This window comes from Electrophorus electricus, chromosome 10, assembly GCF_041902795.1.
Source record: "Electrophorus electricus isolate QZ-2024a chromosome 10, ASM4190279v1, whole genome shotgun sequence".
In the NCBI taxonomy this organism is placed as follows: Eukaryota; Metazoa; Chordata; class Actinopteri; order Gymnotiformes; family Gymnotidae; genus Electrophorus; species Electrophorus electricus.
Window position 1 is genome coordinate 7,495,807 of NC_137506.1, and position 27,719 is coordinate 7,523,525.

Sequence of the window (27,719 nt, forward strand, 5' to 3'; positions counted from 1 at the left end):
AGTATTCTAGTTCAAAGATAGCTTGAATTCTGACTGTACTGGCTAGGATACATTCTGTGACTAGATGACAAAGCATTTTTATAAGTCGCTCTGGATAAAAGTGTCTGCTAAATGCTGAAAATGTTAAATTTAAATGTAAATTTGTCATTTGCCTCAAATGATTTTTTTTGCATTTAGATGCTTCCACATTACCCACCCTGTCATGCAGGGACAGACAGCTCGCAACAGCGCCCAGTTTCTCCCCCAAAATAATTGTAGTAATGTACACAGAGTTTCCATCTTTAGTTTCATGTGTGCGTGTGTGTGTGTGTGTGTGTGTGTGTGTGTGTTTACGGAGAGAGGGAGAGAGAGAATATGCACGTAAATATAATACGTAATACGTATATATAATGTTATATTATATTACAGCCACTAGGTGGTAGAAGAGGCATATTGTTAGATGGATTCATTATACTCCTTGCAGTAGTTTAATTTTAAAATCCCGTTTATTTGTTAATGGTGGCTAAGACACTTGTTTCAACGCTATGATTTATAATTTTAAATTGCTTGTTTATATAGTATTACTATAGTACTCAATAGTTCATTACTTTCTTTTAAAAGAATAATGAGTTATGCAGCTAAAAGAGGGTTACTTAATAATAATAAAGGGAGAGAGAAGAGAGTAACATGAGCGAATTGGTGTAGGAAGGGAGTTCCAGAGAAAAGGTGCAGCAACACTAAATGAAATGTATGGTGGACAGCCTAAACATGGAGACAGTAAGGAGACCTGAATCAGAGGACCTTATGGAATAATTTTGCAATATATGAGGGCGCAAGGCCTTGAAGTGCCTTAAATTTTGTATTGAGTGCGTTTAACTGTGGGTAACTGCTGAAGGGTGGGAGTGGAATGCGCAGATTTCTTAGTGGGGACCAAGACTCTAGCTGCACGCTGTAAGGTGCAGATAGATTTTGAATGTAAACCATACATAAGTGAATTGCAATAATCTAATCTTGAGGTAATAAATGCATGAACCAAGATCTCAGTGTCTTTACGCGTCATCATCGAGCGCAGGCAGACAATACTGTCGAGATGGAAGTATGCAGATTTGTAGAGATTTAATTTGCGATTCGCATGACAAACGTGTCAAAAAGAACACCAAGATAACAACTTAAGATAACAACAATATCCGTTTATTTCATTATAGTATAAAAAATTAATTCAAAGTAGTTCACTATTTTGGCTGTTTTTGTTGTTGTTTGTTTTATTTCAGTTTTTGTGCTTATGTTTTGAATAAAAGGCAATATGATAAAAATTGCTTATAGTTTATGTAAATAACCACGGAATGACAGCACTAGACAAAATAAAACCTTTGAACAGATTTTGGGCTTTCTGCACTTTGGGTTAAATATATAATTTATTGTTAAACGTCTAGCTGAATAGATATGTTGCCTGCAAATTCTGTATAAAAATTAATAATCATAATTAGTAATAAAAAAGCAAGGCGTCATTAAAGTTGGTCCGTCCGTTGACGGGCGTTAGGACTACACGGAACTCTGTAGTAATGCCGTAAGCAGCCTGGCTAGCTGGCTACTTGCAATGTAGCGTGCTCAGGGAGCGTCCCCAAGTCTGCCGCAGTCTAAATCCAGCCAATCTTAAGAATAAATTTAAAATATATATAATTTCTGAGTGGTTGGGAACGAAGGGTAAACATAATTTTGTAAAGCCAGCATCTTTGTCTGCAACAGGCACTAGAGGAGTTTAAGGAAGTAAGACTCGTGCCTAGTAGCAACAACAAAATGAAATCTGAAGGAATTGAAGGTTGTGAGAGGTTCTTAAGCGTCGGCAAAGGTCGAGGGATTAAAGCAACCACACACTTCAAAGTTGGTGATCTTGTGTTCGCCTGCCCGGCATATTCCTATGTTTTGACCGTGAATGAGAGGGGTTGCCACTGCGAATTCTGCTTCACGAGGTAATATGTTTGTCGTGTAAGGCAAGGTCTACCTAACAATTTACATTTACGGCATTTAGCTGACGCTTTTATCCAAAACGACTTACAAATATGACTGAGTACAATTTATATGGCGGCAGTAGCGGGAATACAGCCATTAATTACAGAATTTTAACCAGTTTTGAAACGCTTTTCTATCCCACAGAAAAGATGCTTTGTCCAAGTGTGGAAAATGTAAGCAAGCCTACTACTGCAATGTGGAGTGCCAGGTAAGCATTTGGTGTCACTTTTTCCCATGTGATTAGATTCGTGTTCACGTGTTCCTCAGGTCTAGTGTGTGGAGTTTGTATTCAGGTGATCTAAAAATAAGAACACTTCAGAATAGTTTTCACAATAAATAAAATACATTCAAAAGTAAATTAGATTTCGCGACTAAATAGCATGGAGGGCATAGCCTGTACAGAGAACAATAATGAATAAGAGCCTGTTTTGCCATATAGTTTGCACTTTAAGCCTACCTCTGCACATACTCAACTACGCACCTACTGTCCATATGTATGTATGTTTGTTGTCTTGTCATGTTATATATCATTTGGTCATACAACTGCACTAGAGAATAGCCTGTCAGTGTTTCATTATACTGGACAGCCCGTATATTGGTATAATGACAAAGTTGAACTGAATGGAATTTCCTGTGGACGGCGACAGTACGACAATACTAGAGCTAAAGGCATCTGTTTCCAGCATGACATTTGTTAATTTACGCCAGTTCTAAGCATGTCCGTTTGCTTTTTTGTGAGTGCATTCTAACACCATTCAGCTGATATGTTTGCTGTAGGTGCATTAGTCTTGCATTGGCAGACTCTAGGTGGAGGTTTTAGTGCTTGTGTGTAGCTTTTTAATGCTTCAATTAATCTTCCAAAACTGACAGAAGAGGGGACACATCCAACAAAGTCAAATGACCCAGAAACATTGCTATCCCAGCTGTGCTGAAAATATAAAGATTTTACTATATACCGCCAGTAAGCACGTGTCTCTTATTGCTAACTACTTTAAACAAAACTCTAGAATTACTTTCAGTGATGAGCCACAATGGACTTCACAAACCTTTTAATCATGAGCTACAATGGACTTCACAAACCTGTTTCACTCAAATGGATATGTCTTGCTTTGAAACACTCATTTTACCTTCCTATGTACAGCCATATGCTAACCGGAACTGACCTAGCTGGAACAACAAACCTTTGTGTCACATTAGATGATCAACTGATGCACAGAAATGCATACATAAGTGCAGATAGCCAATTAGAATGCAACTGGCAGAATTCTGATAGTATAGCAGGTTAATGCTTTATAGATACCAGACTCTCTGTGTACATGTAGGCTATGTGTCTGTGGCTGGGACTACAGGTGCATTGACCTTGACTGCCACATGCCAAGACCAATCAGTGAGAGTGAGCCTCTATAGTCCCCACACTCAATTTTGTAAAAATGTGTTGGTCAGCAGTGTATGCTGCATGTCAAAAGTTACAGTGGATACCTTTTGAGTATTGAGTTTATCTAACTGACACAAAATTGTGCACTGACCCTGAAGGACAATTCAGTTTTGCATACTTGATCAGAGGATCATAATGTACATATCTCAAATTTGACTGATTGAGTTTTATCTAGATGAGGCAATAGGATCCAAGTTAGAAGTGACGCACATATAGTTTGGTCATCTAGCATAACAGACTTCACACAATATTAAAATTATAGATTTTACATACACTGGATTCAGAAAGTATTGAAAAATCTCGTTGCACACTTTGTATCTATTCAATATCATATCCACAGCATAATCACCTTTTTACTCATCAATCTACACTCAGTAACCACCAATTATGAAATTAAAATATTTTTAGAGTTTCAAAATTTATTAAAAATCAAAAACTGAAATCTCTTATTCACAAAAGTATTCTGAATACTTATACTGAATATCAAAAATTATTCAATACTTTGGAGAAGCTCCCTTTGGCAGCAGTTATAGCTGCAAGTCTTTTTTGATACATATCTTTTCACCTGTATTTAGGCAGTTTGGCCATGAAAAACAGGATAATCTACTCAACTCCATGAATTTGGATGGCAAATTTCTGTGAGCTGCCATGCTCAACTCTCTCCACAGATCTTTGATAGGGTTCAAGTCTGGGCTTTGGCTGGACCACTCAAGGACATTCAGAGCCTCCCCGAAAAAACTCTAATGTTGATTTTGGTTATATGCTTCAGGTCATTGTCATGCTTCAGCATGGAACTGGAACTTTCATTCCAGTTTTGCACTTGCAAAGAGGGAGGTTTTCTTGGCTGAAACACCACTAGAGGCTCAAAGCACTGTCTAAGTTTTTACCAGTCTCCCTGTCCCTACCACTTAGAAGCACGCCGTAGCTTCATGCTGCCACCACATTTCATCATAACAATGGTAACAGATAACAATGGTGTTAGATGGGGGATGTTCAGTGCCTGCTTTTTGCCAGACATATTGCTTGCTGTTCTTCCAAGAGAGTTCAACGTATGGAGTACTGCAGAGATGAATATCCATCCAACAGGTTCACCCATCTTAGCATACAACTTTTGGAGCTCTTTTCTAATTGTGAAAGAAAGTTTATTCATTCTTTCTAACTTCACTGATCGCAAATGAAATTGCAGAAAAAAATGTTTTGCTTTATGCTTTTAATGTGGTGTGTGGTTATTCTGATTACCTTCACGGGTAAGAGAGATTCCATCCATCACTGGAGTTGCAGAGATAAGTTGCCTGCTCATGTACCTTATTTGATGAGTGGTTTTCTGTATGGGCATTTATTTACTGTTCTAATAAGGTACATATATGGGCATTTAGTTACTTGTTAGATGTATTCTTCATATTCTAGAATGAAACTGTCATGTGTTGTGCATAAAAGACTGATGGGGTAGGGAGCTGGGTGATTTCAATTTGGAATCACTATGTTTGTAGCAGGCTGGTCTAGAAAAAAGTCCAGGGCTGAGTTTGGTTCCCAGTCCAGACAGTTTGTGACCTCTCTAATTGCATCTAATTACCCACTAATATTGTTCTGGGTCATTTCTCAGTTCTTCGTACTTCCCTCTTGCTTTAATGGAGTAAAAAGGTGGTTGATCAGAGAATTGCCTCACTAGACCTCCCAGGGCTTGTTACAATGATGTCAGGCAAATAGGCTCACATGATGCATGTTCTGTGAAAACAACAGTGGCACACAACAGTATGAGCAGCTTGGCAGAAAACATGCCAAGTTTCTTCATTTTCTCTCAATAGCAGTTCAAGAGTAGGTGGTGATGAGCTGCAGGGGCTTGACTAAATCATTTTTGTAGTGCTGGTAGGTCCTTGGGGTAGGTGTTGAGGATTATCTGTAGTGCCTTCCCATTAAATGCCACAGCCATCCACCCATGGAAGTCTACTACCAACTGTGACTGAACCTTAAGGAAACCTATAGTTCTCTTAAGTGTTCATTGTTGTACTTCAGCAGGCACATGCTTTCCACTGACAGCTTTTGTTGCAGTGCTACTCCTAGTGTTAACCCACTGTTGCTGACCTCCATCTGTCTGTTCTCTCTGGTCATGATGTTTCTTTTGCCCGTTCTATACCAGTTCATGTATTGTATATAGACTAGGATGTGCTCTGTTCTATTGTCTTCATCTGTAATCAGTTTGAGTTGGTTTCTCTGTAGATATTGAATGATACTGTGTTTCAGATTAAACCCTCTACCTGTTCACTGGATATTGCTCATCACAACTACTAAAAGAGATAATGGGTTCCTTGGGTCTTACTATTTTAAATGTCAGAAATGGTGGAATAACCAATTGCATTGTTCTGACCTGCTTTAAGTATGCAGTGCTGCAGCAATTGCTTAAAAAAGAAATCTTGACCCATTGCTTCTAAAGAATTTTATACTTATCTTTTATGACATCTTAAGTACAAAAATTTAGTTACATCAGTCGGATCTTAGGTCTACAGAATCAGCATTGCTTAAACTCTAATGACATACTCCTGGGGATTTTAATACTGGTGATTTTTCTATCTTTCCAGCATTAATCACTTGTGGAGTTCACAAGGGCTCCATCCTGTTATTTTGCTGCTGTAATGTTCAGAACAGGTAAGATGTTTGCGGATAAAGGGAAGAAGTTTATTTATGCATAGAATGTAGTTGGAGGGAGAATCCAACACACCGGTGAGAGAGCCAGTCCAAAAATACAATCTTCAGAGAGAAATACAATCAGGCAAACAAATCCAAAGGGAGAGACAGGAGGTAAAAATTTAAAAAGCAGAACAGGGTCTAAAGCACAATTCAGGTAAAGACAAACAATTGCTCAGTACGCATTAGGAAGAATAGTGGCAATACTTCGTAGTGATACTATGAAACATACAGGTTTAAATGAACATGAATAATGGTGAACAGGTGAATTCAATAGTCAGGTGAGGACGAAGAAGTAAGTGATCAGTGAATGGTGGAATGGTGCTCCTTGCTGTGATCAGGATTCTGGGAAATGTAGTGATCTTGATTGCTGGCTGAGCTGGGAGAAACTGGTTGCATGACAGTAACCCCTAGCTGAGCCCATGGTATCGGTCCTAGATCCAGTAGAAGATACACGCCGAGGAAGATTGGGGGGGGGGGGGTGCTGCTGGCCTTTCGGGGAACTGCCTATGAAAATCTGATAGAAAACCAGGATCCAGTTAGTCCTTGGCCCAGTCAACCAGATATTGGAGGTTTCCTCTGCGTGTCTGGGTTCCTCCGCATATATGGGAGCTCCCTCATGCTCTATAGGAGGGGGTGGAGTGGCGCCAGGTGAGACCGCATCCAGGGGGCCTGAAACCATAGGTTTAATCAGAGAGACATGGAATGAATGAGAAGTACGGTAGTGTAATGGCTGTTCTAACTGGTATGTGACCTCATTTAATATGTTTGAGAATCTTAAAGTCCAGTGTACTTAGGACTGAGCTTGTGACAGTGACCAGCTTTACGGAAATCCCTGCTTTATAACCAAACTCTATCCTCTGGATGAAACTCTGGATTGGCCCCTCTGTGGCGATCAGCTACCTCTTTGTACCATTATAAGTTTCACTCTGTGTGCTAAGTGTCCTCCCATACTTTCTCAGTAATTTTAATCCAGTTGTCCACAGAAGGAATGTTAGTAATCACAGAGCCATGGGGGGCTAGTATCCTAAAATAGATTCAAAAAGAGTGAGGCCAGTGATGGAACTCTTGAGGGAGTTCTGTGCCATTTCCCATATAAGGAACCTAGACCAATCAGATGGCTGATTTAAAATAGAAAATCCTTAAGAATTTGTTCAATTCTTTCACATTAGAGTTTGTTTACTCTTTCACATTAGATTGGGGATGTTTACACATTAGATTGGGGATGTTACAGCAACACCCAGATGTTCAAAGAAGGCTGACAATATATGTGAAGTGAACTGAGGACCTCTGTCAGATAAAATGTCCAGGTATGCCAAAGTTTCTGAACACATGCTGAAATAGTGCTTCAGCTGTCTAAAAGGCTATAGGGAGACTAGGAAAAGGGATAAATTTAACACCACGCGAGAAACAGTCTGTTATTGTTAGTATAGTGGTTTGCCCAAGAGAGTTTGGGAGATCGGTGATGAAATCTATAGCATTGAGTCCATGGTCAATCTGGCCCCAGGAGAGGCAAGAGTTTATTTGCTCGGAGTGTTCTTGGGACCTTGCACTGTAAGCAAATAGTAGAGGAAGAAACAAATCTGTGTACTTCTTGAGTAAGAGGTACAAATCTGTGTCCAAATATCTTGTCCAATATTGTTTGGACAATTGTTTGGTGTGGGTCTCACCTGGATGTCCAGTAGTTAGTGAGGAATGTGCCCAGGTAAGAAGCTTATCTCAACAGGATACAGTTTATCCTCTGGACAGACAGCAGGAATCTCCAATTCTGCCAGAGATTGTTCAATTTCATCATCAATCTTCTACCAGATGGATAGTATTTGTACCTGGGCTGGAAGGATCGTCTCCTGGTAAGCAGTGTCCTCCTCCTGCTGTGAAATGTGTGACATGGTGTCAGATTTTGTGTTATGGCATCCTGGGCAATAAGAAATGTTAAAATCAAAATGGGGGGCGGGGACCAACAGGAAGATGGGGGTTCAGGTGTTTAGCTGAGCACATATATTCTAGGTTTTTACGATCTGTGATAAAAACTGCCAACCAGTGTCTCCACTCCTCTAGGGCCAACTTCACTGCTAGGAGTTCACTTTCACCAATGCCATAGTTGCATTCAGCTCGGAATATTTTATGGACGGGGGAAAGGCTATGAGATGCAATTTGGAATCCTCAGCTTGCTGAGATAGTATGGCTCCAACACACTGGATGTGTCAGCTTTACTACAATAGGGGCAGTAGGATCAGGGTGTCTGAGAATAGGTGCTGTGGTGAAAGCCGTCTTTAATTTGCTGAAAGCCCTTTCTGCCTCAGAGCCCCATGCATAAAATTCCCCCTGCTCCAGAGCCGATCAGAGCTGGAAACATAGAAGAACCGGACGGAGAGTCAGTGGTGAAGGGTGAAACAAATTATTTAAAAACCAACCCTTTTATGGGAGGACTCACCACCTCACACAGGGGCTAGTGCAGGGAAACGGTGGAGTCCCAAACAACGATCCCAAAGAATGTGTCCAGTACCCCACAGTATACTCACAGGAAAAACTCCCTAGAGCATGACAAAGAAACCTTGAGAGGAACCAAGAATCAAAGAGGGGGCGGCTATCCTCCTCTGGCCGACAATGGTCACCACAATATTAACAATTTTAAGGGGGGGGGGGGGGGATAAATAATGAAATGAAAAAACAAGCAATTAATGTCTAGTCATTTTCTAGAAGTCCTAATCTGGTCCCGATGGGGGGTGGGTGTGTGTCTGAAACCCATCCGACACAAGAACGTCCATCAAGGGCAATGGAGAAGTAGTTGGCTGGGGGGGAAGGTGTGGTGGGCTACAAGGGGACTTCAGGGTGTGCTGGGAGTAGCCGCAGCAGCGGAGTCAGGTTGACGCTTAGTAACATAACATCAGGTAGGTGTACCTTGGCAGAAAGAGAATAGATTATTAGGCATGTACACACCCTTGTAATTTACATACAAGGGTGTGTAAATTAGAGAACTATAATGTGCAAAGATGGACCCTAGCAGATCTAGATATGCTAGAAGGAACCACAAGCATGAGGGCACCCTGGAACATCAGCACTCTGCCGCTCTCACTCAAACTTGAGTGACAAAAAAGATGTGAAGTGGTAGTATCAACATCCCAGTTTAGTATAATTCTCAATGCCAATGGACCCCCAGATCTACACCTTTACCTAACATGGGAACTAGTTAATAAAATGCCTGACTGTACAGGTAGGTTTTCAGCCTAGCCTTAAATATTGAGTGTGTGTCTGAGTCTCAAAGATTTACAGGAGGGTTATTCAATAGTGTGGGAGCTTTATAAGAAAAGGCTCTGCCCGCTGTGCTAGAATGTAGTCAATGTTCAAGGAGGGATTTATTAAGTTTAGTAAAGGTTCAATTACTTCAGATAGGATTTCCTTAAGAAAGTATGTGCGCATTGAATCTAGTAAGCAAGTTGAGGATTTTGAGCGCAAGATCAGAGATGCAAGTTCTGGCTCTTGGATAGGTGTAAAGGATTCTAGAGTCCTTTTTGGCTTGGTTGTTCTGATCTCTAAGTAGGTGACAGATGTCATGTTAATACTCTTAATGTTATCTCTAATATGCTTAATTTTGTCATTGAAGATATTAATGAACTCATTACTACTATGTGAAGCAATGGTGTCAGGTTTATTCCTAGTTAGATAGGCTGTTGCGCAAAATAGAAATCTAGAATTATTTTAGTTATTTGCTATTAAGGTCAAGACCTCATTGAGTGTGCAGCGGAATATTAATTCTAAGCATTCAGTTATTCGATCAAGTTCCATGGGGTTTGAAGATATCCTAGTCACAAATGATAAATCTGGGAGATTCGCAATACATCTAGTTGCAGTGGCTGACATGATCATGTGTCTTTTGTGGTGGTGAGGTTACTATATTGTGGCTCATATGTAGTTCAAATGAAATGGAGGGAATGGTCTGAGATGGCATCAGACTTGGGTAGTATGACAATGTTCTCTATGACTACACCGTATCTCAGTGCTAAATCTAGCATATATCCAACAGAGTGTGTGGGTTCTCTTATACATTAGGTGAAACCAATTGATTTTAATATAGAACTAAAGGGGGGTTTGGGGCACTATCAAAGTGAATATTGAAATCGCCAAACAATAATGGCTTTTTCTACTAGAGTGACTAGATTAGCAAGGAAATCCATAAATTCATTAATAAATTCTGAATAGGCTCCTGGTAGCCTGTAGATTGCTACGGCCAGTTAGATGAGTGCAGTGTACATAGCTGTAGCCAAAAGGACATGCTTCGTTTAACGCTATGTACTCATTTGGCGTGATCCAGGTTTCTGTTGTCTATGTGAATGACTATCTAGAGAATCTATGCTTGCATAAGACTTTAAGATTACCTGCAGTGTCTGGCATCCTGGCCCATGGTATACAGCTAACTACTGCTGCTGGTGTCCCTAAAGGCCTAGATAATTTCACGTCGCAAACTAGAGTCCCCTATAACCAGAGCTCTTTCAACAGGCTTCTCAGCGTGTGCCTCGCTGAGTGGGGCAAACCTGGTGGACAGGCGATTTGGAGATGTGTAGTGCTCCTATGGGTGAGCCAGCGCTTGGCTATTTTGCTGTAGTGTCACCCATTCGCCCCGCTGCAGAGCTGTAGTCCTGGAGTTCAGGGCTTGTCAACTTTGCCTAAAGCATTCAGAGCTTGTACTTCTAATACCTTGATAGGTCCAACAATTTCTGGATGTGCACCTCTCCTGCTAGAATCTTCTCCGTCAGACTAGCATTTAATCTACACTTGTCACAGATAAAACTATAACTATTCTTTGTCTGTTGTTAGGACGGAAGCAGCCATGATAAAGTAAAATGTCAGTTATTTACATTTTTAAGTAGTTCTTTGGATCTAGTTTTTGTCTTCGGTGTCTAGTGGAAGTTGCCAGTTTCCAGATAGAATGTAGTTAATTCCAAGGAAAAAAATAATAATTTAGAGAGCAGTAAGGGCTAGAATGCCTAAACAATGGTGTTGGCACAAAACAGTTTCAAAAACAGGAAGCAGCATAAGATGATGTCATCCTTACATGCCAATTCATGGAGTACCTCCTTATTTAGTCCATTACAGAAGGTAACGATGAGAGCAGCCTCCTTCCATTCACTTCCAGCTGCCACTCTATGAAATTCCCTAGCATAATCCAAAATTGAGTGAGTGCCCTGTTTAAGGTGAGGCAACAGTTCTCCACAAGCTTTACCCTCATGAGGATAGTCAAATACTACGGAGGATCTGGTCAAGGCCATTTCCAGCCAAGGAATTCCTCATAAGAATATGTTTGGAGATTATTCCAAACTGCTGAGGCCCAGTCCAGAGCCTTGTCAGTTAACTGGAAGTTAAAAATGCAATTTTGGCTTGGTCAGAGCTGGATGGGCTATTACTAAAATCCAAGTTGCACTGGAGTAAAAATCCTCTACACTTATCAGGATCTGATGTGCAGCGCCAGTGAAGATGATGTGGAAAAAAGAGAAGGGTCAAAGCCATTGTTATTGAGGTTATTATTATTATTATTATTATTATTATTAGGCCTGTTATAGGCTAATTTGTAGTTTGAAGACTATCGTGAAGATGAATATAAATATGAAGAGGACTAATTAAATAGCAGTATTTTCCAATGTTCAGTTCCCCAGACAGTAAAAGTAGGCTGACTGCCTGAAGACTTCCTAAGAGTTCAACTATTTACTGACAAATACAAATAATGCTGTCACATTGTAGTTACACTGGGAAAATCCATACAAAAAAAATTAATAAATTGGTCTAAATGATGAGCTATTAACAAGTTAACACAGACAAAACATGACATTTTCCCACATTCTGAAGTCCCATGACCACACCTCAGGCTTTGTCCTCTTAGAATGCTGAAAAATCTCCACAGCATGGTTACTGCCTTCTGCCATAATTTCACCAATAAAAAACAAACCCACATTGTGTGCCTGTGTCTGAGAGACTCGCTCTTTCGTTGCACCTGCCCTCAACTTCCGTTATATTACCCCCCTGTTCTAGCCTCCTTCCCTCTCCTTGTAACCATACAACCACACTTCCAGTCCAAATGACATTCCGATGTGGTTACTGTATATGGTTACTGTGTATGGTGAGGTGGATTAGTGAATCAATTTCTCATTTAATGATGTCGTCCATGTACAGGAGTTGGCTGATGGTTGCTCCAATCTGTAGCCAGGATCCGTAGCCACTCTTGGTGATGATCTCAATGAGGGGGTTCAGGCCTAAACAGAACAGCAGCAGGGGCAGGGCATCTCCTTGGTAAAACCCATACTCGATGGTGACTCTTGCTTTTGGCTTGTGCCTACTTTAGCCACAATGATGCCTGATAGAAGGTTCCATGTTGTACAAAGGTTAGTAGTTAGATGGAATTGCCCCATTTCTGGCAGTAGTTAGAAGGAATTGCCCCTTTCTGGGAGTCCTTCAGGATCAGGTCTGTCTGGCCACTGGGCAGTGGTAACTCAGCGGTTAAGGTACTTGACTTGTTATCAGAATGTTGCTGTTTTAAGGCCCACCACTATCCGGTTGCCACTGTTGGGCCCCTTAGCAAGGCCCTTAACCCTCAATTGCTCAAATTGTACTCACTCATAATGGTAAGTCGCTTTGGATAAAAGCATCATCTAAATGTCATAAATGTAAATGGCCTTCAGTTTACCATTCATGGTGGGTTCCAACCATTAACAGTTGCTTCATTTGTGCTGCCAGGTGCTCATGGAGAGCAGTCAGCTTCTTTAGGCAGTAGGTATGGACCATGTCAGGGCCTGGACCTGTCCAGTTTTTCATGCTTGAGACACTTTCTTGTGTGATGCTAGTGTGATGGTTACTGGATCCTGTTCAGGGAGATTGCTGTGGTCAGGTTCTCTAACCACTGTGCATTATTGTGCATGATGCCTCCTATATGCCTTTCCAGTATTGTTCCATCTTCAGCTTTGGTTCTTTTGCTTCTTATGCTGTTGCCCTGCCACTGAGGGTACACTTTGGATGGCTCATGGGAGAACATCCTGGTTATTCTCCCTGCTTCTACTTCGTGTGTATCTCTTCAGGCGGGCAGCAGAGCTGTTAATCTTTGCTTGGCAGTCTCCAAGGCCTCAGCTATGGACAGTATGTTGTACTTATCAGGTACCTTCAGGTGCCTTTCTGCATGACTTGTCTACTTTGGCCTCCAACCTCCTCCTCCATGGGGGATACTGCTCCTTGATGATTGTGTTTATCTTGTAGCCAAACATCTGAAGAATCACTGTTGCTGTGGCATATATCATTTTGTTGGTTTCAGTGATTGTCACAGTAGGGATTGTCTTTGGGGCTGCATTCACATCTTTCATCAGCATTTTAGGTACTTCACTTGGTCTTGGTAGTTTTCTGCTGCAGTGGTAGTCTATCCCACTTAGCCTTGATTTTCAATCCTAGGTCAGCAGCAGTGCATGATTTTGGTTCCCAAATTCGGGATAGCTCCCCTCTCACCTGTTGTTAATCTCAAGTTGTGATGGCAGTTGCCACTTGCGGATATTGGAGCGGATATTGGAGCTAATAGTTGTTTTGGAGTTACTATAGATGTTACTATAGATGTATAGATGTTACTATAAATGTTGGGTTTCAAAGCATCCATAGTTCCCACATCCTCTGCATATACCCCCCTCACACTGGGGTGTCTTATGTAGTAGCAATCCAACAGTCCTCTATTCTACACTCTTGTCCATAAGTGTCTTGTATTTGTTCCAGTAGCTCACTTATCATCTGATTGCCCTGGTCCCCCAACATCTTACACGGTCCTTGTTGACCCAGGCAACATCCAAGATGGTATGACTCTCTTATTCTGAACTCTCATTCTGTTAAGGGACCACACAGATCAGGATTTGAGCCCCCAACCTCCTGTACCAAAGTCAGTGGTGTGGACACCACACACACACACACACACACACACACACACACACACACACACACACACACACACACACACACACACAAAAAAAAAAAAAAAAAAAAAAAAAAAATTCACAAGAACTTGCATTTTGCCTTATTCTTAGAAAGGAGATTGGCCGATGCACAAGCTGGAGTGTTCTGCAATGTGTTCCTATGGAGAGAACTGGTGTCCTTCAGAAACTGTGCGACTTGTTGCTAGAATCATCCTTAAACAGGTAAGCAGAACACTTGACATTTTATGGGTGTACCAAGTCATAAAATGTAGAGTTTGAGCTCTTGTTGACCCATCAATTTCAACTAAGTCTATGGGTAAAAATTGGCAGGTGGGGTGAAAAAGATGGATATAGAATTTGTATCACTTTAAAAACCACAAGCACTCCATTCACCTAAAGAACAGAGATTGCCAAAGACAACTTAAAAGAACATTTTATCTTAGTCAAACCATATTAATAATAGTGATGACATGACAACAACGACAACAACTACTGCTGCTACTACTGCTACTATTATTGTTGTTGTTATTATTATTATTATTATTATTATTATTATTATTATTATTATTATTATTATTATTATTATTGTCAGTAACAAGAAGAACATCAAGAAGCAGCACAATGTTGAACAATAATATCATAATAATAAGAATAAAAGGACCAGCAAGCTGACTTTGAAAAGACAACTTAATAAGAAGTTATTTGGCACTGTCTAGCCAGTTAATTAGGTAACAGCCTAATTCTAATGCAATCTCATGTTTTTGTGCATGTTTGTTAGGGAGTGTACATACCATAGTAAATCAATAAATCTAGGTCTGTTAATTATATGCTTATTGCACCAGTAACTTTAGTTCAACTAAGGTGTTGCTGTTTGTGACAGTTAAAATAACGTATTTCCTTAATCTGGTTATGACTAAATTTGTATAACTAATTTATTAGTATTACTGTAATAATAATACTCTACTGCCTTGTCTGTAGTGGAGTTCACCACATGGTCCCCTGTTTGTTTCTTTGTCACCATGTGCATTGTGTCTCCCTCATACTCCCTCTCGTCCCCTCAATGTTCTCCTTCTCTCCTTATCACTTACCACCTGTGTCTAGTTAGCATCCTTGTTAGAATGTGTAGAAGTACTCCGCATCCAGTTGAAATTCAGAAGTATTCATTGGTTCTTCAACTGTATATTAAATGATAAAAGTGAAAGATGTCCAGTTAATGATAAATATAACTCAGTAGAAGTTAGATTGAATGTCAAAATGACTATCGTGCTCTGTTCTGTTGCTTTTTGATTCTTATCATTGAGATGTCTGAAAAAGGTACAAATTCTTCAGCACTACAAAACTACAGCAATTAAAAACTTGATATTATTTTTTTTTAACCTATTTTCAATCTCCTTTTTTATGCTATGTATTTTAAAATTGTATTCAATTATTAGATTCAATTTTTTTTCTTTTTGTCAGAAATTCCAGACAGAGAAAACCCAGTCAGAGAGATTGTTATCCTTGAAAGAGTTTGAAGCACGTGAGTATTACTCATTGTACTCATTAATTCTGTGCCTTTGTTTAAATTACATTCCTGAAGACTCATTAAGGCGTATGTGGAGCTTTAACAGTGGAGTAGACTTGGTCACTACTTAATGGTAAACTATAAAATGGAAAAGCTAATTGATAAATTTGACATCATTTTCATATATTTAGAGATTTATAGACAAAGATGGTTTGTTTTAGGGCTCATGTTTAAACACCTCAGTAAATGTAACTTATTCACAATGGACCCAAATGATACTATTTGGCAGAATGAAGGTCAATTTGGGAATTGCAGACAATTTTTACCTCTAGTAAAAAGAGTGAAAAAGTGACACACTAATAATGAAATAAATGTGTCCACATTTATTTTGAGTTTGAGTGTTTTGAGTTGAGGAAAATCAAAATGTAATGTTCAAGCCTAAGTGAAGAATGCTTAAAATAATATATAGGCTCTTCAACTGCATTTCAATTGCACTTGCTTATAATTTGATCAGATCTCGACAAGACAGATAATGAGAAAAATGAGATGAACCTAGCTGATACTGCTGCACTTCGTCACTTTTACTCTCAGCATCTGGATATCCCTAATAATGATGCTCTTGTACAGCTCTTTGCCCAGGTAAGGAGTCCACTGGCAACAGATTAATGTCGTTTTAGTGTTTCTCAATTGACTGCAGTGGAATTAGTCTTCAGATTTTCAAAATAGCTTAGTGAAACTTTAAAGCACTCTCTATTCTACAAATATGCCAAAATCTCCAAAAATGATTTAAATTATTTTTATGGAAGGTGGGGAGGGGGCTTTGACAATCATCAGACACACTTTGGGCACAGCCTGGCTGGTTTAAAATGCTTCGTAATTCTGTGGTTATGTGATATTGTATCTGTGAAACATAACAGCAGCAGAACAAGGCATAAGTGCTCCTCTGTTTTCATGTTGTAAATCAAAAGGGAAAAAAAACAAAGCATTTAAATAATGCAGAGCAGCCTTCAGAACAAAGAAAAGAGAGCCAGGCATTAGTCTTTGGCAAGATCGCTGAAAACTATGAGTTAAGACTTTTGACTTAACAATATATTACATGGAAATTAAAAGATATAGCACCAAAAGTAATGATGTCAAAATAAATAAATAAATATGATAATTTACTAAATGTGAGGCAGCTGCTACTAGCACAAACCATTGAATACTATTAATCTCGAGATACATACATACATACATACATACATACATATGTGTCTATGTATGTGTATATGTATGTATATATATATATATACATACATACATACATACACACATATATATATATAGTGTGTGTGTATGTATCTATGTATGTATGTCTTCTGCAAAGATATTTTATATTCCATAAAGTCAAGACATTGCTATAAAATATTTAAATCGGTGAATTAAAACATTGAGAGGTTTCCCAAAACATTGCCATGCCTAATTTGACCCTTTTCACAATTTAGAAAACACAAAATTAAGTTATAACTAACTTTGTTATAACTGCTGCAGAAAGCTATGCAGTATGAGCACCCTAAAACTGACTGTATGAGCACCCTAAAACCTCATCTTTTCTGTAGATTTCATGTAGGATCTCCTTGTCCTTGTATTACAGGTGAACTGTAATGGTTTTACCATTGAAGATGAGGAGTTGTCTCATTTGGGCTCTGCAGTCTTTCCAGAGTAAGCAAGACATTACACTCAGTGTTTTTGTTTGATTCTTGTTACCTTTGTTCTCATTTGGTCTCTGTCACTTGGTATTACAGTGTTGCTTTGATGAACCACAGCTGTAGTCCAAATGTGATTGTGACATACAAAAATACAGTAGCTGAGGTTCGAGCTGTTCGGGAAATCAGCCCTGGAGAGGAGGTGAGACAGAGCTGCTCTTCAGTCTTCTGTCTTGCCTAGGAGAAACTTCTAAGAATTTAAGAGCTGAATGTCCACTCTATAAATTCAAGCACACCATCACAGTTACCTCTAAGTTTAAGAAACATCTTATTCAGGTCTGTCACAGTATCAAAGCAAATCTGTATTGGATAACACATTTATTTGTATGTGTTTTTTATCAAACAAATCTAGAAATATTTTAGCTACAGTAGAAGCATTATAAATCAATTGACTTTCATGTGTAAGTGAATAAATATAGCCATCTCTCTTCTCTAATAGCTTTTCAACAGTTACATTGACCTCCTGTATCCAACGGAGGACAGGAATGAGAGGCTGAGGGATTCGTACTTCTTTACGTGCGATTGTGAAGAATGCACTACCAAATCAAAGGTGACTTTGAACATTATTGGTTCCTGTTTTTGTCTTAGATTGTCAAAACCAGTATAACAAATCATGGATCCAAAATAATCTATTGAAAATTATAAAACGGGACAAAAGCATAAGGCATGACCATGTCCGTTCCATGAAAAGTGTATGTGTGGAAAGGAATAGACCACTAGACCACGAAGCTTTACAGTTGCGCTCATAAGTTTACATACCCTGGAAGAATTTGTGATTTTTATTATATATATATATAATGACATTTTTTTATCCCCAGAGAATAATAATAATAATAATAATAATACTCATGTTTAGTGGTTGGGTCAAGCCATTTATTATCAAACAGTTGTTTTTCCCTTTTTTAAATCATAATGACAACAGAAACTACCAAAATGACCCTGATCAAAAGTTTACATACCATAGTCCTTAATAACATGCATTGCCTCCTTTAACATCAGTTATAGCTTGAAGTCTTTTGTGGTAGTTGTGGATGAGGCACTTTATTTTCCCAGATGGTAAAGCTGCCCATTCTTCCAGTTCCTGTAAATTCTTGGGCTGTCTTGCATGAAATGCACATTTGAGATCTCCCCAAAGTGGCTCGATGATATTAAGGTCAGGAGATTGAGATGGCCACTCCAGAACCTTCGTCTTTTTCTGCTGTAGCCAATGACAGGTCGACTTGACCTTGTGTTTTTGATTATTGTCATGTTGGAACATCCGAGGGTGTCCCATGCGCAGCTTCCAGAAAACTAGAGGCTTGTCTCTCTGCTGTTTGGCATATTGTAAGCAGGCTGCTTTGTGGCATTGGCGTAGTAAGGGCTTTCTTCTGGCGACTCGAACATGCAGCCCATTTTTCTTCAAGTGCCTCCTTATTGTACATCTTGAAACAGCCACACCACTTTTTTTTGTCAGTTGATGTTATTTGTGCGTTTCTTTATATCCCAAACAATTTTCCTGGCAGTTGTAGCTGAAATTTTTGTTGGCCTACCTGACCTTGGCTTGGTTTCAACAGAATCCCTCATTTTCCACTTCTTAATTAGAATTTGATCAGTGCTGATTGGCATTCTCAATTCCTTGGATATCTTTTTATATCCTTTTCCTATTTTATAAAGTTCAACTATCATCTCCCGCAGATCCTTTGATTAATTGTTTTGCTTTCCCCATTTCTCAAGCAGGGGTCTGTCAGGAGCCCAGTAACTTACTGACTCTCCACACACACACACACGCGCACACACACACTGACTGATTGGCAAGCAAACAAACTTGCGTGTATGTTACCATGCCAAAACTTTCAGGGTATGTAAACTTTTGATCAGGGTCATTTGGGTAGTTTCTGTTGTCATTATGATTTTAAAAAAGGTCAAAAACAATTGTTTGATAATAAATGGCTTGATCCAACCACTAAACATGAATAAAAGAAAGGTTGTTGTATTATCATTATTCTCTGAAAAAATATTTTAAAAAATCACAAATTCAACAGACCAAAGCTGCGTTCAGACCAACTTTCAAGTTACACAGAGTCTAAGCTGGCAAATATCCTGTGCCAGTCCATTAGAGTTTCACATAGGGCCCAGCCCACTCACTTCGTACCAGCAACCACATCATCACAAACTCTTCACCAGGATGATCAGGTAGACACTTCCCTTCATCTGTGCTTTGCTAAATTAAGCCCACGACACCTCCAGAAGACTCAGAAGTGAGGTCTGGCATCTATGGCATTGTCCACTGGAATTGAAATACCTTGCCACTGGAAACAACGAATCCTTAATTCTGATTGTGTTAGTAGCTGTGAGTAAGGCATCGAGTTTTTGCAGGCCTTCGGATATGAAGTTTTATTGTAAATAAGAATGAGACTATGCACTTTTCTCTCACCTTCTGATGCTGAGACACTTGTACAATGGCTTTTGTTTCTACTTCTATTGTTACTCTCTGTAATGCTGGACTACCTTCTTAATCTAAATCTCTCCAGAGGCTTCAGTGGGTGCAGCATTGCTGCCAGAGTTCTTACTCGCACTTTATCTTGTGCTCCTAAGACCTTGCCTCTGCATATGGTGAAGGCATTGACATACCCACAGATGTTGAATTTATCCAAGAAGCACCCATATTTAGGGTCGACCTGCCCAAATTAACTCTAATCAGTCCAGAGAATACCTGCAACCATGAGTAGGGAGCTTGGCACCTGCATGGTGTCAGAGACCTGTTGACCTTTCATCCTAGGATAAGACTACTAGTGTTATCCACACACAAATGAAAGAGACAACACATTTACTCTTTTAGCAGTTAAGTTTGTTTGTTTTTTTTCTGTAGGTTTCACCCACCGAAAATGTAATATTTCTTGTGACAGGGAGGTCAGAGGGAGACCTCCATCTAAACTTTGTTACCAAGAATTGTTGGACATTTTTATTTCTTGCCAGTATGGGAGCCTTAGGAGGCAATTCACAGTTCTGACTGGAATGATTTATGCAGTTGTTAATGATTCATCCTGGTTGGAACACTCTTAATTCAATAGATACAGGTAAGTACTCTAATCGGTAACTATTTTGCACCATTAGTTAAGTATGTTCACTGATGACCAGTAATGTTTGGACTATGCAATACATAAAGGAAATAAGAGTGATCATTATATTCATTATATTTATATATTGATGCTTGCCAATGATCAGTGAGATCTGCAATCTAAGATAAAATATAGAGTGATATATACACCCTGCTAATGCTGTTACTTTGACTACTTTTCTGTTCTGTTCTAAGACACTGTTGAGATGCTCATTGGCTCAAAAAGCCAGAAGGTTCCTACTGAGCAGCATTATTATTACTGTTATTTGCCCTCTATAACCAGTCAACTGCATGTATCAATGCCATTAGTTTTGATGCCACGCCGCACTATATGAGCAAAACAGCATTGCTGTGAACAGTTGCTACATACTCACTGCAAAAAGAAACATACGCTGCGTGTAATCTACACTCTATCGCCTGAACATTTGGTTGAGTGGCTGTCAGTAAATTTTGTAATGTCCTTTGAAAAGAAATTATAAAATTAATAGATAGCCAAACATGCATTAAAGACTGACCAGAAATGTCCTACTTCTAAATTCCAATAAAAGTTAGCAGAACTATTTTGAAGTAAGGTTGTCTCAGTCCTCGCCTGTCGAACTAAAACAGTTGAATACAGACACACATGCTGTTGGATATTGAAGGTCATGACGACAATCATAGCTGCACCCTAAAGGTATTCAGATAGAGGCCAGCCCTCCTGACAGGAGGTCAAATATGTGTGTTATAATTGCAGTGACAGGGAGCTGGCTGTTTAGACTGGTAGTTGGAGTACATTTGCCCAACGGAAGACCTGAGGCCAGACGTGATGGTGACTTCTGCCTTTGCTGCACATGGACAGCATGAAGTAGTGTTTTCAAGGAGTGTACCTAGACTCCTCCAAAATGACTGCATTGTCCCTCCCAGTCTTGCTGCTGCCCTCTATTACCCAGAAATTCATTTACATGATTCAATCTCACTGGTCACCCCAATATTGGAGATGATGTGACTTTATAATATTTGCTTTGTCAATCAAGCAATAGTATTAAATAAATAAATAGTAAATATATAAATAGTATTAAACTAACTTTTAAACTAGAAAAGGGCATAAATAGTTTTAGATTGCATAAAAGTACACAAAGCAGTAATAGAAAATTGGCAGTTCTGCATGTATACACAGAGATGACGAGGCATTAATACCCTTAACCTTTTCTTTCTTTTTTTTTTCCCCATTTCCAAAAGTGAAATTACCTTGATTTAAACGGACCAAAGAATTTGTTATAGAACTGAAGCTTTTCTCTCAAAGTATAATTTGACATGCATCATAAAAGTATAGAAGAAAATTGTCCATATGCCATGGACAAATACTGGCACTCAACTTTCTCTTTCATAGTAGTCTTTGGAAACAGTAAACACATTCAAGTGGATTTTGTAACTGATTTGTGATTTCTACACTTCTGTAGCTATGATTGTGATTTCTACACTTGGTAGTTAAGCTTTGAGGAAGCAGTTCCACTTCATTTAGGTTTGATAGGTGTCTTGTGAGTTTGTTCTTTTCTCAGATTCAGTTCAGTGAAATTCAGATTACGATTCATAGCAGGACCTCTGTTGGAGTCATTTACTGCTAGACCCGAAGCCTGTGACTAAGACAGCTTTCTGACACTAGGCTGTACATTTTGCTCCAAAATGCCTTGACAATCTTCTAAGTCCTGCACAAATATTCCTGACACAGCAAAGCACTCACAAAATATCAGTAAGCTTCCATATTTCACAGTAGAAATAGTGTTCTTTTCTTTAATGGAGTTCAGAAAGTAGACATGTTCCAGCAGATCTATGGTACATATATTTGAATGAGTTCAGAATTAGACCTGCCCCAGCAGATCTCAAGAGTAGTACAGCACATATAGATGAAGGAGTTCAGAAAGGTAGAAAGGAGCAAGTCTGTTTAGTGCTAAAGTACTTTGGTGATATGTGCTGACTTTCTGGTATGTGTAAGCATCTGAAGAGTTTGGGCTGCAACAACAGCTGAAAGAGAGAAATAGTTGAGACATAATAAAAGATGAATGTACACAGGGAGTGACTTCTGCATCATGGAGACTGACAGATGGAGGGGTGAGCTACATTGCAAAAATGGTGTTTTAGTTCTGCTAGTCATGTGTTTCTGATAAGAGAGTGTGGACTCCAAGATAACACCTAGAGGATTAACTGAATCAAAAGGAATAATATCCAGTGGAAGATGCCTAGCCTGGCAAAAGAACAGACTTTAAAAATCAAACTCATCATTCTTGTTGTTCTTATTTAAGTGCCTTTCTCAGATATAAGGTATGAAATAATAGACATAGAGTGCTTACCAGTATTAGCTCAATCTTTACTCAGTGTAGTCTAACTGTTTGTTGTAAACATTTTATGGATAAATATGCAAGGTCTGTGGGCTAAACACCATTACAGTATGTAGATTTTGAGTGCAAATTGATATGTTGGGTGTAGACATAAGTTCTGTATTGCAGTTTTTGTGAGGTACTTTCAGCAGTAATTTAGAGTTAGAATATCCTAGGTGCACTGTGAGCAGCACTAGAAGTAGTGGCCAGAATTCTACGTATTGGCCAAATTCAAGTGTGCACGTTGGACCATAACCTGTTATTTTAACAGGATTTATGCTGTGAAGAATTCCAAACTGATACAAACTGGAAAAAAAAGATCATGTGTACTTCATATATTTCATTAATACATGGTTCAGAATAATCACAAATCTTGGTTTGACCTATGACCTTGCTTTTTGCACCCACTGCCCTGCTCAATTTCAGGTTTTCTCTGCACACTTCCCTTGCACACTTGATCCAACTCATGAAACACTATATATCAGATGTGCTAGAGCTGAGTTGGAGTTGAAAATCCCTGACCTGTGTAATTTTCAAGATTGCACCGCTTGGACTGAAAATTCATATTTTTAATATATCCACAAACTATGTAATTTAATACTTGTTTATCCCTATTGAATAATTCTGCACATTTTTTTAAAGAACCTGATATATGTGGATTTACAGGACAAGGCCAAAATGGAGATTCGTCAAAACCTATGTACAGTCCCAGAGCCAGAAGAAATTCAAGAAATGGTGAGGTATGCCAAGAATATAATTGAAGAATTCAGGAGAGCCAAGCACTACAAGAATATCCTTCCTTGCTCTTTTATCTTGGTGGGTGTGTGTATGCTCTTGTGTGCGCATGCGAGAGAGAGAGAGATTGGACTTTGCAATGACTTTGCAATTAATTGCAATTCATCTGACCACTCTTCACGATCTAGAGTTAATGCACCATAAAAACTGAAGCGCGCATGCATGCATATATATATATATATATATATATATATATATATATATATATATATATATATATATATATATATATATATATAAAAACACACACACACACACACAGTGGTGTGAAAAAGTGTTTGCCCCCTTCCTGATATCTTATTTTTTTTTGCATGTTTGTCATACTTCAATGTTTCAGGTCATCAAACAAATTTAAATATTAGACAAAGATAACACAAGTAAACACAAAATGCAGTTTTTAAATTAAGGTTTTTATTATTAATGGAAAAAAAATCCAAACCTACATGGCCCTGTGTGAAAAAGTGATTGCCCCCTAAACCTAATAACTGGTTCGGCCACCCTTAGCAGCAACAACTGCAATCAAGCATTTGCCATAACTGGCAATGAGTCTTTTACAGCGCTGTGGAGGAATTTTGGCCCACTCATCTTTGCAGAATTGTTGTAATTCAGCCACATTGGAGGGTTTTCGAGCATGAACTGCCTTTTTAGGTCATGCCACAGCATCTCAATTGCATTCAGGTCAGGACTTTGACTAGGCCTCTCAAGTCTTAATTTTGTTTTTCTTAAGCCATTCAGAGGTGGGTTGGGCTTACCTTTAAGGGTTTCGTGTGAGTGACGTATCACTGGTATGCACATCCCATACTATAACTGTAAATGTTTCTGCACATCTAATATAGACTCTCTCAAACAAATGATCTATCTTTTGAATTGATGTCTTTACAAATTTTCCTCATGGAGCAGCACAGACTCATACTACTGTTTTAAGTTTTGCAAAGTACGTTTGTCCATTTTCATAAATAACAATGTGAGGAACCCCATAAGCAAGTCTATTAGAGATTACATAACAACACAATATGGTTTGTTGTGTGCGATGCCGATATACATTTCGCACAGTGCTAGTTGGAGAGCAAAAACGTTCCTTACTTGTTTGTTGGGTTTTGCTACTCCTGTGTAAAGGTAAAAAAAAAACAAAACAAAAAAAAAACATTTTGACACTAAGCAAAAATGTTCTTGCAAAATATCTTGGTCAATGGACTATTGGGACAAGGGGAAAATATTATGTAAAAATATGTTTATAGTAGTGGAAGACTGGAACAGTGTTGGTCCTTGACTCCACATCACCACCCACTGAACTGCTGGAGATCTGTGAGTTGAGTCTGGAGAAGATGGGATCCATATTTGAGGAAACCAATGTTTATATGCTACACATGATGTATCAGGCAATGGGTGTCTGTCTCTACATGCAGGACTGGGAAGAGGCCATAAAATATGGTGAAAAACTAGTAAAGCCATATAGGTACAATATATTATATTTTCATTACTTTTTTGCAGTAAATTCTAAAGCAGGTTGGTAAAACAGTATTAAACAGTATTAAGTATTAAACCCCAACAAATCAATAATGAAATGAGATGTACTGCCAGACTTGTGCCTCGTGTTTTTTGTTTGTTTGTTTTTGTTTTGTTTGTTTTTTTTTGTGTGTTTGACATTAATTTCCTTATATTTTGACAGTGTGCATTATCCTCCCTATTCTCTCAATGTGGCCTCCATGTACCTGAAGCTCGGAAGGCTTTACTTAGGACTTCAGAAGAAGCCACAAGGAGTTAAAACTTTGAAGAAGGTATTGATTTAGCAGTATTTTTTGGAACTGTTTATAGCAAAATCCCAGTATAGTACCTGTCGGTTAGAGCAGAACTTCCTTTTGAGAATTTATTTTTAAACACAAGGATGAACTCACTGCTAGCCCACCTATCTTGTCTTGGTAGAAAACGTAACCTCCAGTTTAGTTCCCAGCAATTCCATTCACAGATTAGGGATGACTGTCTCTGATCTTGTTGGTTTGGAAGGAGGGTTTTGTTCATGAGCAATAATCTGCAGTAATCAAAGCATCCTCTCATGTACATAGAATCATCCTTCCAAATCTGTAATGTCTTAAAAAGGTTTGAACATGTCTTCCCATCTTTTTTACAGTAACTACGTTTTTGTGTAAAATACACAATAGTCCATTGTCTGATATGGAGTGAGCAACCAAAATCACTGGAATTGGGAACCCATATACATGTGATTCAGTAGTCTTTAACATCTAAATCGCATTTTCCTATGTTGTGGCAACAATTTAAAATTAAAAAATGTTTTCCTGGTCTACATAATTCTGGATTCATGTCCTATGAAATGTCTAGTAATTCATTTTTATTTGTCTCAAAAAATAATTACAAATATATTTAAGACTTGTAATGATTGATTAATTTCATTTCAGGCTATTGCTATCATGAATGTTGCATTTGGTCAAGACCACCATTACATCACTGAGATTAAGAAGGAGATGGAAGAACAAGAATAAAGAGGACAAAGAGGACATAAAGCATATGGCTTCTTTAAATGAAGCAAAAGCTGCATGGCATGCATCTCACACTCTAAAATCGATACAGATTGATGTCATAATACAGATTTGTCATAATCTCAATGATTGATGTAATTTAGATATGTTTTACAAATGATTGAGTGTAATATCGAGGTGTTGACATTGTGGTCTTCACCTTGAATGCGTCCTAATGTGTGCACTGTTTTGTCTGAGTAAGGGCTAGTATTGAAGAACCAAATAGCTTCACAGTGTTTGACAACAACACTCCAATGTAGCATCTTAATATATATATATATTAAAAAAAAAAATTGATTGAATGAATGTTATTGGCATTGGTGTTGCATGATTGTTTTGCACAGATCTTAAGGCAAGACTGAATGGTGTTTCAAGCCAAGTTCTATAGCATCATTTGTTCTATTGCTATCTCTTTGGCCTTTGACCATGATCCCAGGGTTTACAGTTTTCCTATCCCATTTCCACTCTATTTACACCAAGCACACAGAATTAAGAAAAGGGATTGTTAGGTTGTTTTCTAACCTGAGTTACATGCATAAAAAAAATTGTAATGAGGCTTCTGTATTTGGGAGGGAGAAAGCATAATTTTCTAACATTATTTTGACGCTGATATCAATTGATGCAAAAGCGACTGTCTTATTCATAAATCTCCATTTGTTCATAAATTAAAATTATTGGTGTCTTCTTTATTACATTGTCAGAACAGGTAACAGCCCAATGTTTATTCATCAGTTTCAGTCATTCGACAGGTTTGTCAGGTTATTTTGATGACTGCTACATACAGATTGTGAAAGGAAAAATAATATATTTCAACTTATTTTAGTCTGGAAATTAAAATAAAGCTTATTTTTAGTTCCTTATTGACTTGAAATCACCTAGGGCTTAACTAAAACTTATGCTCTTATAAACCCTGATGTCACCTTAACATCTAGCCAGTGTGCAATTTACACCTTAACAAGGTAGGATGCAAAACCTGTTTGATAGTTGTACAGATGTCACCCTAACATTTTTGCATCATGTGCTTCCTCTGCCTTGCACTGAACTATGTACTTACTGAGAACTTTGGGGGGTTGATTTGCATTTGAATATTCTTGCCATGTGATGAGCAGATTCATCTTCATACAGCTCCAGGTCTTGATCAATATTGCCAACCTTTTGGGTGGCATTGTTTACAAAGAACTGCTATTTAGCTGAAATCAGAATATTTATTTAATTGTCTATGCATTTCATTAGTCAGAACATAATTTACTAAACTCAAGACAGATTTCAGATGAATATAGTAGTAGGAATTATAGATCAAATCAATGTATTAATTTGGATAATGGTTTACAGTATTCTATGGATAGCATTCATAATGAATCAGAAGAGCTGGTGGCACTTTCAATAAACAAAAACAGTAAAGACCAAAATGATTAAAGTAATTTTGTATTTGACAACTTAAATTGTAAATATTATGTTAAAGCCCAGGGATGATGTCACATCTGCACATGTTTATAAGGTCAATCCAAGTAGTAAGACTTAACAGCAAGCAGTTGTTTTCACTATCATACATTAACATTACATTCACCATATATACATACATACATAGTTACTTTCAGCATACGTACAGTGGTGGCCAAAAGTTTTGGGACTGAAATTTTGGTTTTCACA

General features: G+C 38.5%; 1 protein-coding gene across 1 annotated transcript; it reads left to right on the forward strand.

The window, feature by feature from the left end:
* The first annotated feature begins 1,562 nt into the window (after positions 1–1,562).
* Positions 1,563–26,371, forward strand: LOC145659459 (N-lysine methyltransferase SMYD2-A-like). The gene is made up of 12 exons (XM_081722183.1): positions 1,563–1,949; positions 2,134–2,197; positions 14,152–14,262; positions 15,499–15,559; positions 16,059–16,183; positions 17,178–17,245; positions 17,329–17,431; positions 17,729–17,839; positions 23,407–23,530; positions 24,817–24,991; positions 25,205–25,313; positions 25,950–26,371. The coding sequence occupies exons 1-12, from the start codon at positions 1,777–1,779 to the stop codon at positions 26,031–26,033; spliced, it is 1,308 nt and encodes a 435-aa protein (XP_081578309.1). The 5' UTR covers positions 1,563–1,776; the 3' UTR covers positions 26,034–26,371.
* Positions 26,372–27,719: the final 1,348 nt, after the last annotated feature.

Bases quoted from the DNA above. Each gene is read 5' to 3' on its own strand.
- LOC145659459 (XM_081722183.1), top strand. From the start codon at position 1,777: ATGAAATCTGAAGGAATTGAAGGTTGTGAGAGGTTCTTAAGCGTCGGC. The intron at 14,263-15,498 runs GTAAGCAGAACA...TCTTTTTGTCAG, and splicing joins CTAGAATCATCCTTAAACAG to AAATTCCAGACAGAGAAAAC. The intron at 24,992-25,204 runs GTACAATATATT...ATATTTTGACAG, and splicing joins AAACTAGTAAAGCCATATAG to TGTGCATTATCCTCCCTATT.